The sequence below is a fragment of the Hirundo rustica genome, chromosome 9, assembly GCF_015227805.2.
Source record: "Hirundo rustica isolate bHirRus1 chromosome 9, bHirRus1.pri.v3, whole genome shotgun sequence".
NCBI classification, from domain to species: Eukaryota; Metazoa; Chordata; class Aves; order Passeriformes; family Hirundinidae; genus Hirundo; species Hirundo rustica.
The window spans coordinates 28446909-28460132 of NC_053458.1; the positions used below are offsets into that span (position 1 = coordinate 28446909).

The 13224-nt window shown below is 48.1% G+C and overlaps 1 protein-coding gene across 1 annotated transcript; it reads left to right on the forward strand.

Annotated features, from left to right (window-relative positions):
• The first annotated feature begins 874 nt into the window (after positions 1 to 874).
• On the forward strand, positions 875 to 8226 carry SELE (selectin E). Its single transcript, XM_040073060.2, has 14 exons — positions 875 to 949; positions 1227 to 1299; positions 1729 to 2115; positions 2476 to 2583; positions 2703 to 2888; positions 3485 to 3670; positions 3777 to 3962; positions 4513 to 4698; positions 4805 to 4990; positions 5250 to 5435; positions 6437 to 6544; positions 6835 to 6856; positions 6971 to 7042; positions 7401 to 8226. Exons 2-13 carry the CDS (start codon positions 1263 to 1265, stop codon positions 7026 to 7028), a joined length of 1836 nt encoding a protein of 611 aa, XP_039928994.1. The 5' UTR covers positions 875 to 949; positions 1227 to 1262; the 3' UTR covers positions 7029 to 7042; positions 7401 to 8226.
• Positions 8227 to 13224: the final 4998 nt, after the last annotated feature.

The window sequence follows — 13224 nt, forward strand, 5'->3', positions numbered from 1 at the left end:
TTTTAACTATGCTTACATACAGATATGAAGTGGGTGCTACCCTGTGGCCTCCTATTCCTGCCAGCGCTCGTTGAGTCCTTTGCATGTTCGGCCTCATTAAATCCCATCCATAATGGTGAAGCTTTATGCAGCAGTATAATTAATCAGGATATACATAATAAATGTGCATGAATTCCCGGTGTATTGTCTTGTCCACCTGAAATATTATATGCACCTGTTGAGGAGCTGTAACTCTATTGAGATCAGGACATTGAAGAGTACGGTTCAAGGGACTCTTCAAAGCAAGGTCCACGTTTCAAGCTTGACTGCTACAGGTGACTGATGGACCTGTATTGTGAAGAGTTCCAGCAATCCTGGGGCTGGCAAACCTGACCACAAATGAGAGTTCTGCACAGCTGAGATCCACAAGGAAGGGCTCGTCCAGTGCTGCGGTTCCCATTTTCACTCTGACTTGGTTAACCAGCTTTGAGCGTTGGTGCCTTTCCTACTGAGAGACCAGAAGAGCTGACACCTCCTCGCTGCAAAACATTATTCCAGGGGAAAATTTGGAATCTGCTTATTCATGCAATTAATTCAAGTTAATTGTCATCCTCCTCCTTGACATCCTGGAATTGTGTGTTTCTGTCAGTAAAAGTAATGTGGCACTTGGCAGTTTGTCAGCACAGTGCGTCTTTCTGGGAGGGCTGATCTGGCAAGGGGTAACATCCGTCTTGACGTGTGTGGGAGGGCCAGATCCTGGGATTTTCCAAGAAATTTTTTTCCACGTGAAATTTCCCGTCTCGTGGAGGGCAGGCTTAGTTGAGGGAATAAAAGGCAGAGCATCACAGAGTCCAGACACTTGAAGCTGAATTTGATTTTCACGGCTGAGTTCATCCACTTAGCCACAGAAAGCAGTCCCTGGGAAGCAGCGCAGAGGAATTCTATCACCTGGACACTGCAGCTACAAACTGTGAGTAGGAATGGACTCTGCTTTTCTGTTTCACTACCCAGCTAAAGGAGAACTGGACAGCTAGAAATCTGTGTTTGCGCTCCTTAAAAGCTGCTTACATTTTAAAGTATCTTGATATTTAAAACTGCTTTAAAATGAGTAATTTCCCAGAAGTGGAAATCCTACTTAAATCTTGTTTAAAAGTATGTAGCAAAAAATTGCATGGTCAGTAGTTTATATGTAATTTTGACAGCTCAGTATTTGTTTTTTACTAATGTGTTTCTTTGATTTCTCATAGCCATCTGCTTAAAAGATAGAGAAAACTCTTGGAAACATGATTTGCTTGCAGTTCCTGTCTCTTCTTACCTATGGTAAGTGTGCATTTCTCTGTGTAGAAAACTAGTGGGATGGCAATATTAGTGTGACTGTTCTCTTTGAGCTCAGCATCAAGCAGAATTTTTGAACCTGCCCTAATTAACCTGAGGCTGTGTTCACACAGAAAAACCTCTGGATGCAATGGCACGTTTTCCCTGCTTGCCTGTCAAAGCCACAGTTGGCTCCTATAGTCTCAAAGCTTTGTGTGGTCAGACATAGTTTCATAGGCTGAAGCCTCTGTACTTGAAGCTGACTTGCTTGGTTTGAAGCTTGCCAGGGAATTGTTTATAAAATAGTTACCACTAGTTTTTATGCATTTTCAGATACTGACAAGTTTGCAGTATTTATAGAGCTTAAATGTCCTCTTCTAGTGAGAGAGGAGGGGAGAAGTCAGGCGCCAACTTTTGGATATCTTCTCGTTCTAGGACTTACAGTGCTGCAGGGGGTGAATGGGTGGACATACCATTATTCAGACACAAACATGACCTACAGGGAAGCAGAGCTGTGGTGCAGAAAGAAGTATACTAACCTGGTTGCCATCCAGAACAAGGAGGAAATCAAGCATCTCAATGCCTTCCTACCCTACAATCCGGGTTACTACTGGATTGGAATCAGAAAAATTAATGATGTGTGGACCTGGACTGGAACTAACAAAGAACTGACAGAAGAAGCAAGAAACTGGGCTTCAGGGGAGCCAAATGGCAAAGGGAACAACGAGGACTGTGTTGAGATCTACATCAAAAGAGGGAAGGATGATGGCAAATGGAATGATGAGCAGTGTGAGAAAAAGAAGGTGGCCTTGTGCTACACAGGTATGATGTGATAAATGTCATTCCAGTGTGACTCTGGGGAGATGAAGTGGTGGCTGGGATAACTTTGTTTAACTTCATCTAATATTTACCTCAGACCAAGTGGTCTTGGAGTTTCCAGCCAGCAGAATCCTTTTATTGTGAGCTAGTCTGTAAAAGGTGTGCGTTTCAGAAATTCTTCTGTGAAATGACAGGAAAACCCTAAACACCAAACCCTCTGATTTTCCTTTGCTATACAAAGGGCTTGTTTGATGTTAGGCTGTCAGAAAGATGAAAAAAGTGTTAGCCTGGTTTCATTAGTGGCTGTTGTTGACTCTTTCATAATTTGCCTTTTTTTTTTTTTTTTTTTTTTTTTTCTCCCAGCTTCTTGCAACCCATCTCTCTGCAGTGGCCATGGTGAATGCATAGAGACTATCAACAATCACACCTGCCATTGCAACCCTGGCTTCTATGGGCCTGAATGCGAGTTTGGTAAGATTATTTCATCCTCCTTTTGGACCAACTCATGCTAGCTAGTGTTCCGTTTGGCTTCTTGGTTTACCTGTTCAGCCAAAGAGAGTGACTGTGTACCTTCTTGTTCTTCTTTGAAGTTAAGAGTTGTGATCCACTAAAGAAACCTGATCATGGGAGCCTTGAGTGCCAACATCCATTGGGGGACTTCAGCTACAACTCGTCCTGCACAGTTGGGTGTGAGGAGGGCTATGAGCTGACTGCACTGGAATCTGTTCACTGTACCTCTGCTGGGCTCTGGTCTGCCCCCCTTGCAGCATGCCAAGGTGAGCCTTCTGCATTGCACATGGCCCTGTAAACCTCAGTGCTGCTCTGGCAGTGGGTGCAAATTGAAGTTTGACCAATTCCTTTGTAACTAATTACATGGTGTAGGTGCTATTTTATTTCAGTACATGGGTCTCTGTTCCTGAGGAGGTGAAATGAGTAGGATGAATGTTCTGGCCTTGTTCCTTGCAGGGAAAGACTTTTCCAACTCTTAGGTGGGAATAGGGAATTGAGATGACTTAGCAGGCCACTTATCCTGACTGCAGGAATCATTTTCTGAGGTGTTTGACTTAGAATGAGATACTTTCCTAAGCAAATAAAAGCATCAAAGATCACCCAGCAGCAGTCAAAATAGGGAAATTTTGAATTGTAAACATTTGCTGTCATGAGCTGCAGATGAATTAACAGTCTTGCCTTAAGAGCCAGTTTCCCATTTTAAAACATTTCTCTTTCTGTCTGCTTTCTGAGATGGTGACATTGTAGACCCCTTTCTAAAGCTGCTCCTGTTTAGTGGGTGTGTTTCTATGTTTCAGAAAAGAAAAAGACTTTTTATGGTTTGTTGCAAGCTAAGCTCTGTGTTATCTCTTGTGCCTTTCAGCTGTGACCTGTCCTGCCTTGGAAATTCCTGCCCATGGGGCTGTGAACTGCTCCCATCCCTCTGTGCAGCTCACCTGGGGAACCACCTGTGAGTTCACCTGTGAGGAAGGCTTTACCCTGACAGGACCAGCTACGCTGCAGTGTGGCTCCTCTGGGGCCTGGGACAGGCAGCAGCCAACCTGTGCAGGTAATTTCCTTATCCCCGCTCCCCCAAGCCCTCAGGGCTGTCAGCATTGCCGTGTTGCTCTCCTGCAGTGCCTGTGCTGATTGCTGTTGTGCTCCTTGTGCTGCAGCTGTGAGGTGTGAGGCTGTCCCGGGGCCAGCAGAAGGCTCTGTGAGCTGTGACCACGCTCCTGCAGACCTCACCTCTGGCTCCCGCTGTGATTTCCAGTGCAGTGAGGGATATGTCCTGGAGGGCTCATCCAGCACTGTGTGCCTGCCACAGGGACAGTGGTCAGAGCCAGTGCCCAAATGCAAAGGTAAGACTTGCTGGGTTGCAGACCATCGATTGAAGTTTGAAGAATCTGAAGAAGTTTTCTCAGTCAAGAGTAATCAAAGAGTAACATTCATTTTCACCACGTCTGTAGCACTTTTCACGAGCAGATCTCAAGGTGGGGTCATTTAGCCTTGTGGATTAGTGAGGAAACAGCAGTGCAGGGTGTCAACACTCTGGGGCAGTGTCCCCAGCACACACAATAACACACTTTTAGAGTGGAGTCTTCTGGCAGGGATTCTTTATTCCCTAAACCCCAAATGGGAGCGAGTGTCAGTTTATGCAGTACAGGGTGGAGAGTAATCTGGAGCCATTCCCAGGATAACTTGTATGCTTTGGGTGCATATTTAAGGGTTCTGGCTGCACTGTGTAACCTGCTGAAATCTCTATTTCTGAGACTGCTAGGTCTGAAGGGAGGTATGGTGGCTCTGTAGGGGACAGCCCCAGGCAGGACATGTCTTCTTGCCAGCTCCTAGAAGAGTGTTTATCCTGACCTACTCCAAGCTAAGCTCTATGCTGTCTCTTGTGCCTTTCAGCTGTGACCTGTCCTGCCTTGGAAATTCCTGCCCATGGGGCTGTGAACTGCTCCCATCCCTCTGTGCAGCTCACCTGGGGAACCACCTGTGAGTTCACCTGTGAGGAAGGCTTTACCCTGACAGGACCAGCTACGCTGCAGTGTGGCTCCTCTGGGGCCTGGGACAGGCAGCAGCCAACCTGTGCAGGTAATTTCCCTATCCCTGCTCCCCCAAGCCCTCAGGGCTGTCAGCATTGCCGTGTTGCTCCCCTGCAGCGCCTGTGCTGATTGCTGTTGTGCTCCTTGTGCTGCAGCTGTGAGGTGTGAGGCTGTCCCGGGGCCAGCAGAAGGCTCTGTGAGCTGTGACCACGCTCCTGCAGACCTCACCTCTGGCTCCCGCTGTGATTTCCAGTGCAGTGAGGGATATGTCCTGGAGGGCTCATCCAGCACTGTGTGCCTGCCACAGGGACAGTGGTCAGAGCCAGTGCCCAAATGCAAAGGTAAGACTTGGAAAATGCAGTTTTCTGGTCTTTGGGAAACACACAGAAATCCATGTTCTTATAGGGCCCTGACTCCAAAATAAACTCTTTGCTCCCATGTTTTCATCTGTGCCTTGGAATGCCTGCTCATGGCTCTGAGCAGCTCCCATCCCAAAGTCAAATTAATTTGAAAATAAACTGTACACCTGCTAGTGCAAAAAACTGGGCCGAAGACAGGAAAGCCCTTAGTGACTCTTAACCGTATCTTTTTGTGTTTCAGTCATACAGTGTGAACCCCTGAGCTCTCCTGAGAACGGTTCTATGGATTGCTCCCACGGGGCTGGGATCTTCACCTACAACACCTCCTGCCACTTCAGCTGCCTTGAAGGATGGAGTCTCAATGGCTCTCGTGTTCTTGAGTGCAGCCATTCAGGAAACTGGAGCGCCAGCCCGCCCACCTGTGAAGGTATTTTGCCACAGAGAGGTGGCACTGGATTTTTAGTGAGATGAGGCATGGAAGGGTGGTAGTGGTGGTAATAGCAACCAGTGAGGTAGAACATGTAGTGAAGTCCATGAATTCAAAAGCCCAACAAAATCCCTCATTATACTTGAAAATAGAAGAGGGGGGAAAATCCTAAAAGATCTTGGTGGAAAATGTTGATTTCTTTTCTATTTAAAAAACCCAATCCAACCTGCAACCAGATTTCAGTTTATTCTGTTTGGTTTTTAAACAAAATCTTTCTTACTATGAGCTTTTTTTTCATGTGAATAGAGACAAAAGCTTTTCTAGAGAAACAGAACCTTGTGGGAAAATCTGCATTCATAAGTCTGTTTCTCAGCAGAAAACTTTTTACATTTTTTTAAATTTGGTCTGATAGTTTCTTGGATGAACTCCTCAGCCAAAAGGCCTCACAGAACTTTTCTCTCGGAGGCTGTAATTTCAAAAGACAGAAAGCTCAGCCTTGCCTTCTCATTCAAGGCAGTAAGAGCTCTGTCACTGCCCTCAGCTGGAACACCCCTGGCCTGCCTGGAATGCTTTTGCTTGAGGTCCTAAAAGCTCAATTCCACTTTCATCTGCTTGAACAGAATTTAGATCCTTGAATAATTTCATTGATCTCAGCAGGATTGCTCAAAGAGGAAGAATAGCACACAGGGAGTTAAAATATGAACTGCAACGTGAAAAATAAGAGGAGCACAAGTTGTTATACAAGGCTGGAGGTTAGAGACAGACCCTGGTGTAGGGAGCTTCCTGCCTTGCCATTACTCTGGCAATGGATGGGGTAACTTTTGATATTCAGCTTTTAACCTTATGTACAGGAACTGTCCTGTTTCATCAAGAAAAAACTTCAGTGTTACAAGCTGCAGTTCTGGTTCCTCTTGAAGAGCACGAGGAAAGGGTGGAAGGAGAGAGGGCTTCAAAGACCATCGGTGCCCCTTGATCTCACTGAAACCTTTTGATCCTTTCAGCCTCTGACCAAGCCAGCTACATCTCCGTGGGCATAGCAGCCACTTCTGCCTCTCTGCTGTCCACAGCTTCATTCCTCCTTTGGCTTGCAAGGCGCTTCAGGAGAAAAGGTGAGCACTTGGTCTGGCTCCACTGCTTTATTTATCTTCCGAAAAATTTTCAGTGGAGGGGAAAAAAACCCAAAACCTCCAAAGCCCTACACCTTGCTTGTTGAAAAAGTAATTCCCATGCTTAGATAAATTCCAAAATTATTTTCAAGAACCCTCCTTGTATGCCTTGTTTGGCTTTTGGATGAACATCTGAAAAAGGAAAAAAATAATAGCAAACCCCAAATATTTAGACAACAAGAATTAGGGTTTTTGTCTTGAAATGCTAATACCTTTTCTTATTCTTCTTGCAGCAAAGAAGTTTATTCCTTTCAGGTAAGTTGTGTCTCAAAAAAACAATATAGAAAAACGCCACTGCCATCACTTTGCTAAAATCCATTTGATAAAAACCTGTTGTCATTAAAGGACTTTTCGCTTTTTGTTTTATAGGAACTGGCAGGAAACAGCCAGTGAAGGCAGTTTCCAAAGTGCTGGCCAGAATGTCTAACTCAGGTGTTTCAGGTAAGCACATGTGATGGCTTCACTCACAAATTCTCTTCTTTTAATCACACAAGCAATCAATCAGAGCTGCTAATTGTTGTACAACTGCTGACACAGCAACATGTGCTTTGGGGTACCTAATATGCATCTTGGCATCGCATGGAAGTTCCTAACAAGACTGATGGATTTATTGCTGTAGAAATGGTTGTTCAGCTCCTTAAGGGTGACTGTGCTTAGCATTCTGTCCAGCTGCATATGGTATTAGGAACACTTTTGTGCAGTTCTGCTACCTGCTGCATGCAAAATTCCTCTGAGATGAGAGTAAATACAAATCTCTGCCAGTTTTCTGATTTATGGAGGAATTTTGTTCTCTCCGCAGGAACTGCAGCCACCTTCACTTACGTCTCGGATTTCTGGAGAATGAAACTGCCTGCAAATCAGCAGCTGTCCAGATGTTTTTACCTTTTGCTGACAAGATGATTGACCTTGTGTATGATTCAGAAATCTTGAACTCGAGCTGTCTGGTATTTCCATTGAAGCCAAGCAGAAAACTCTGGCCTTCTGGCCAAATCCTGCCTACGTTCAGCCACGTAGTTATCCTAAACTGGGAGCTTGCCATCTCCTGTCCAGATGGTGAGCAAACAGTGCACTGCTGCCTAAAGAGGAGGCTGGTTCCCCCTCTGCTCCACTCAAAGGTACCGAGGTGAGGTGAAGACATGCATTATTTCACATCACTTACTACACTGCTGGAGGAGTCTCCTCTGGAGTCACAGGGGTTATGCTTGCAGAAACAGAAGAATCAGGATGACAAAATATTTGCTGAATGATATTGAAACTGTTGATTTGGTTTGTGGAAGTCAGTTGATTTCAATTTTATTTCAATTACTTGGGTTTCTGCTGCATATCCCAGAAAACTTAGATACCTTTTTTTTAAACTATAACAGCACTAGGAACCATAGTGCTTACACAATGTACTCTGGTTTCTGAATACAGCAGGTAGATCTGAAATTATCTCATCCCTGTGGGATTGTGTACTGTAATATGTGTATATACATACGTATTTATTTGTGCAGCTTTTACTGTGGATATTTCTGTGCTCTTGACTGTACATGGTTTGTAAAACACTTGTTCTTGCATAGGTTTGCGGCTGTTGATCAATTGAGCAGAATTTATTTTGAAATAAATTGGAGGTGTTTCTAAGGATTGCATGCCTGTATAATGTTTACAAATCAAATGGAAGACTGAGATTTGTATGTTTATATATTGAAAATATGATTTTTTGAGCTGTTAAAAGCCTTCAAATGGGAGTCTCTCTTAATTTATGTTTAAGTTATGATTATAAATTAAAAATCTCTCATTTAACCCAATATGTATTGTCCTATTTGTAACATTTTTTAATAAAATGTTTTCAATTTAACACTCCCTATTTGTAAATGTGAATAATTAAAATTATTTGGGTCAGCCCTGTCACTTGTGGCTTCAACTGAAGAATGTGAGGGTAGGGAGAAGACTGGCCAAAAGCAATGATTGTCCATTGCTGGAGAATCACAGAATCACCAGGTTGGAAGAGACCTTTAAGATCATCGAGTCCAACGCATGCCCTAACACAGCCACAATTAAACCACGGCACTGAGTGCCACAACCAATCTGTTTTTTAAACACCTCCAGGGATGGTGACTCCACCACCGCCCAGGGCAGACGATTCCAGCACTTTATCACTCTTTCAATAAAAACCTTTTTGCTAACATCCAGCCTAAATTTCCCTTGGAGCTTTCCGCATTTCCACAGCAGCCAAGGACAGAGCAGCCAGCAGATGGGGCTGACTGCCCGGGCCAGGCACAGCCGGAGCCGATCCCAAAGCAGCATCCTCAGGTCTGAGAGGGACGAGGAAGGATCAGTGATGTGTCCCAGGTGCCTGGGCCAGGCACAGCCGGAGCCGATCCCAAAGCAGCATCCCCAGGTCTGAGAGGGAAGAGGAAGGATCAGTGATGTGTCCCAGGTGCCTGGGCCAGGCACAGCCGGAGCCGATCCCAAAGCAGCACCCCCAGGTCTGAGAGGGAAGAGGAAGGATCAGTGATGTGTCCCAGGTGCCTGGGCCAGGCACAGCCGGAGCCGATCCCAAAGCAGCACCCCCAGGTCTGAGAGGGAAGAGGAAGGATCAGTGATGTGTCCCAGGTGCCTGGGCCAGGCACAGCCGGAGCCGATCCCAAAGCAGCATCCCCAGGTCTGAGAGGGAAGAGGAAGGATCAGTGATGTGTCCCAGGTGCCTGGGCCAGGCACAGCCGGAGCCGATCCCAAAGCAGCATCCTCAGGTCTGAGAGGGAAGAGGAAGGATCAGTGATGTGTCCCAGGTGCCTGGGCCAGGCACAGCCGGAGCCGATCCCAAAGCAGCATCCCCAGCTCTGAGAGGGAAGAGGAAGGATCAGTGATGTGTCCCAGGTGCCTGGGCCAGGCACAGCCGGAGCCGATCCCAAAGCAGTATCCCCAGGTCTGAGAGGGACGAGGAAGGATCAGTGATGTGTCCCAGGTGCCTGGGCCAGGCACAGCCGGAGCCCATCCCAAAGCCGCATCCCCAGGTCTGAGAGGGACGAGGAAGGATCAGTGATGTGTCCCAGGTGCCTGGGCCAGCAGCGAGCTCCGGCAGGTGTGTGCAGGAGGGAGAGAAGAGCAGGAAGAGAAGCAAACGGGTGCTCTCGGTGCATGAGTAACAGCACAAACCCCTGAGCCCATCCAGGTTTTTGCAGCCCTTTTCTGCTGGGAAGCTGAAAGACTTAGCACGGGTCTGCAGTTGAAAGCACAGCTCTGGCTGCTGCCTAGGAACCTCCATCCCACCCTGGCCTGGCTGCAGCCGAGCACTGCCGTGGCTGCTGCTGGGGAGGGACCAGCGGTGGCCAGGCACTGCTGGGGTCACCCTTTGCCAGCCCCTGAGGTGACCAGGGAAGCTGCACTCTAGCTCTGAAGCTGCTGCCCTTGCTGCCGAACTCTGAGGTGCGCTCCTGCCCCAGGCGAGGCTCAAGAGAAGCCATCGGGCCTGTGAGTGAGGGAGTCACTTCAGAGGTGCTGCACCGCAGGGGACAGAGCCCGTTGCTGTTTGCCCCAAACCGATTAAAGAGCTGAGAGTGGCTGTCAGCACTTCCACTGCTTTGGCAAGGTGGGGCCCAACCTTGTGAGCAGATGTAGAGCAGTAATCCTCAGGTTCCCTGAGGGGACGCAGAGATTAGCCCGGAACGCCCTGCTCTGAATCCCTGCGGGAGCTGTTTCGAGAGCTAAAGCACCACAGGGCTCCCCTGGCTTGCCCTTGTTGTTGTCCTCTACATGCATGGCCTGCGTGTAGCATCCTCTGGAGAGAGCTGCTTATCCAGCACGGCTCCCACCTCTCTGCCCTGGGCACTCCAGCTTCTCCTTTCCTGACCAGAGCTGGGGCTTCTAGCAGTTTTCCCTGGGATATTACAGGGGCTTTATTGCCAAAAAAAAGACTGTGAAATTAGCCCTCCTCTTTTTCCAACCCTTGTGACTTCTAGAGGCAACACTCTTCACATTTGGGTGGAATTCATCCTCTACTCCTCCCACATCTCCCCTAGGCCAGACAAAGACTCTCTGAAGGGGATCTCCTTCCTTGCAGTGACTCTCAAGTTACATCTATCCTCATAATTAATGTTACTCCAGGACACAGGCAAAAACCCAGCCTGTGCTCATCCAGGTTGCTTGATTCTTCATCCCCTCCTGGCACAGTTTTTCCTGCCTCAGGATATGATTTACCAGTTATGATGGCATGGTGCGTCCAGGCCTGGAGGAGCTTCAGGAAGTCATTTTATTTGTCGTGGATGTGTCTCTGCCAGTGCCTGGGAACACAGCTCTTGTTTGCTATCTGTGTAGTTCCCGTGCTGGCAACAATGGCCATGGGAATGCTGGCTGCCAGGCAGTTCCTTTAAGTCACTCCATTGTGTCACCCCTCCCTGTGCAGCGCTGAGCTGCCACTGATGGGCCACGGGATCTTTGCTGGAGGGACTTTCCTTACTTCCTGTTGTTCCTCTTCCCTTAAATTCCTCATCTCTCCCCGGGCCCATGGCATTGTTCAGGACGGGATGCGTGTTCTGCCTGGCATCTTGTCTTGGTGCCTGCTTGTGCTGTGACCTATGAAAGCTGTGAAGGTGACATTAACTGGGAGGCACACATGTCCTTTCAGGGCCCTGCCTGTCTGCTGCTTGGCAAGGGGATGATGGAGTTTGTGGCGTAACTTAACACATTCCTGATGAACCCAGCTACCCGGAGCGGCTTCATCTTCTTCACTCCTGCAGTCCGACAAACGGGGAGTTAGAAACAAAATTTCACTAAAAGTCTCAGGCGGGCAGTGTTTGATTTGGGGTGGGTGTTTCTGTGGGCTTTGGTGATGTGGACAGTGTAAGACACAGATTGGGTTTGTGCCTTCTGTTTTCATAAGCAATTAGCCACCAAACAAGCAGTCATTTACCAGGGCCTGGCTGCAGCTGCCGTGCAAAACTCCAGTTTTTAAGGACTGGGCTGGAGCCAGCATTTGGGCAGTATTTCTCTTGTGAGGATAAGTCACTGCTCCAGACTCTGGAGGCTGCACATCCTTGCAGCTCCTCGCGTGCTGCGCTGAGGCCTGGCAGAGGGGACTCTGGAGCAGCAGCTCCCGCAGGAGTTGGTGTCGTGATCCAACCGCTGTAACCTGCTCTGGGAGCTGTCAGAGGATATTAGGGCCGGGAGGCCAGACTGCAGAACACAGTGTCTGTGCAATACAACGTTCTTAGGCCTCTGTGAGTCTGGTTTCTGTCCTGAGTCTCTCTGCTGTTTGGATTCCTCTGGTTCTTGCAGGGGGCTGGCTCCTTTCCCTTGGCTCGAGCGTCCTGCTCTTGTGTGGTGGGTGCTTGGTGAGGGGTCTTCAGTCCACAGACCTAGAGCAGCAAATTGTCATGACGAGCTCTTGGTCAGGGACAGAGAAGTCCACAGGTTTGCTTATCCTTGGGAGCCATAACTCACATCAAATGAGAAATACAGCCTGGGCTTGCCCAGGCAGGACAGGTTCCTGTTGGTACTGGGCAACAGGAACTTGGTGGAAGGCAGGAAAGCAGGTACCAGAGCCCAGCCTGTCACAGCATTTGCACAGCTGTCCTATGGAGCTCCCCAGCCTGGTTTATGGCCTCTCTCCTGCACACCTGTAGGAAGAAACAATCAAAATTGCAGGTTACATTTGACCAGTGGAGTCAAAACCTGCTGGATGGATTTTGCTACTCACCTGGCACTATTAAAGCTCACTTAGAAAGGATGCAGACTTGGCCCATACCGGTCAGCTGTGGCTCCACAGAAAGAAATCTGCAGCCCAGAAAATGTTTCCACAGCTGATGATGGCCAGTGCTTTCTCCAGCTGAGGAAAGCTGCTGCCAAGAACACGACAGCGTGCAAAAAGCACAAATGCCTCCTAAGCAAGGCAGCAGATGCCCCTGGGCAGCTGCCAGCAGGTTTTCTACCTGCCTTCCTACTTCAGGGAAGGACATTCCCTGAAAAGTCCGAGAGTTGCTTTGACTTTCAGCCTGGGCCAAGTGGGACCTTCATCAGCTTCTCGCCTCGCCAGCTGCCATGAAAGCAGCGATGGCAGGTGTGAAATTGCAGGTGACTTGCTCACTTCTGATACTCCAGTGCTGTCATTTTTGGCTTTTGACAGCCTCTGAGCGGGCAGGATGAGGGAATCACAGGGAATTCATGCCTTCTGGAGCAAGCCTTGGGCCATGGGGCCCTCGGGTGGAAGGAAAAGGGCTAAAGGGGAGATAGGAAACACTTTGTTCAGGGCTTATTCCATAGGATGGTTTCTGGAAAGGGGGGGGCTACAATCAGGCAGGATGTATTCACTTCAGGATCTTGGGAAATCAAGCTCAGCCTGGCCCAAACCTAGGGAAAAAATGCAGCACAGCCCACACAGCATGAAAAAGCGATGTCCCCGCTTTACCCCATCTCGTGTCCGTGCAAACAATCCGGATAACACGAAAATCAGACATGGTGGAATGCTGTCATTACACGAACAACCAAGATATCCCATGGGGAAATGATACAGTTTGAGCAGAAAGACCGTGGGGGCTGTCCTGGCAATCGCTATCCTGAGACACAGGGCCCTCTCCAGTCCTTGCTGTATTTCTGCTGAAGGCAGCAGAGGAAAGCTCTGCAGGTAAGTGAGCCACTGAAAACTG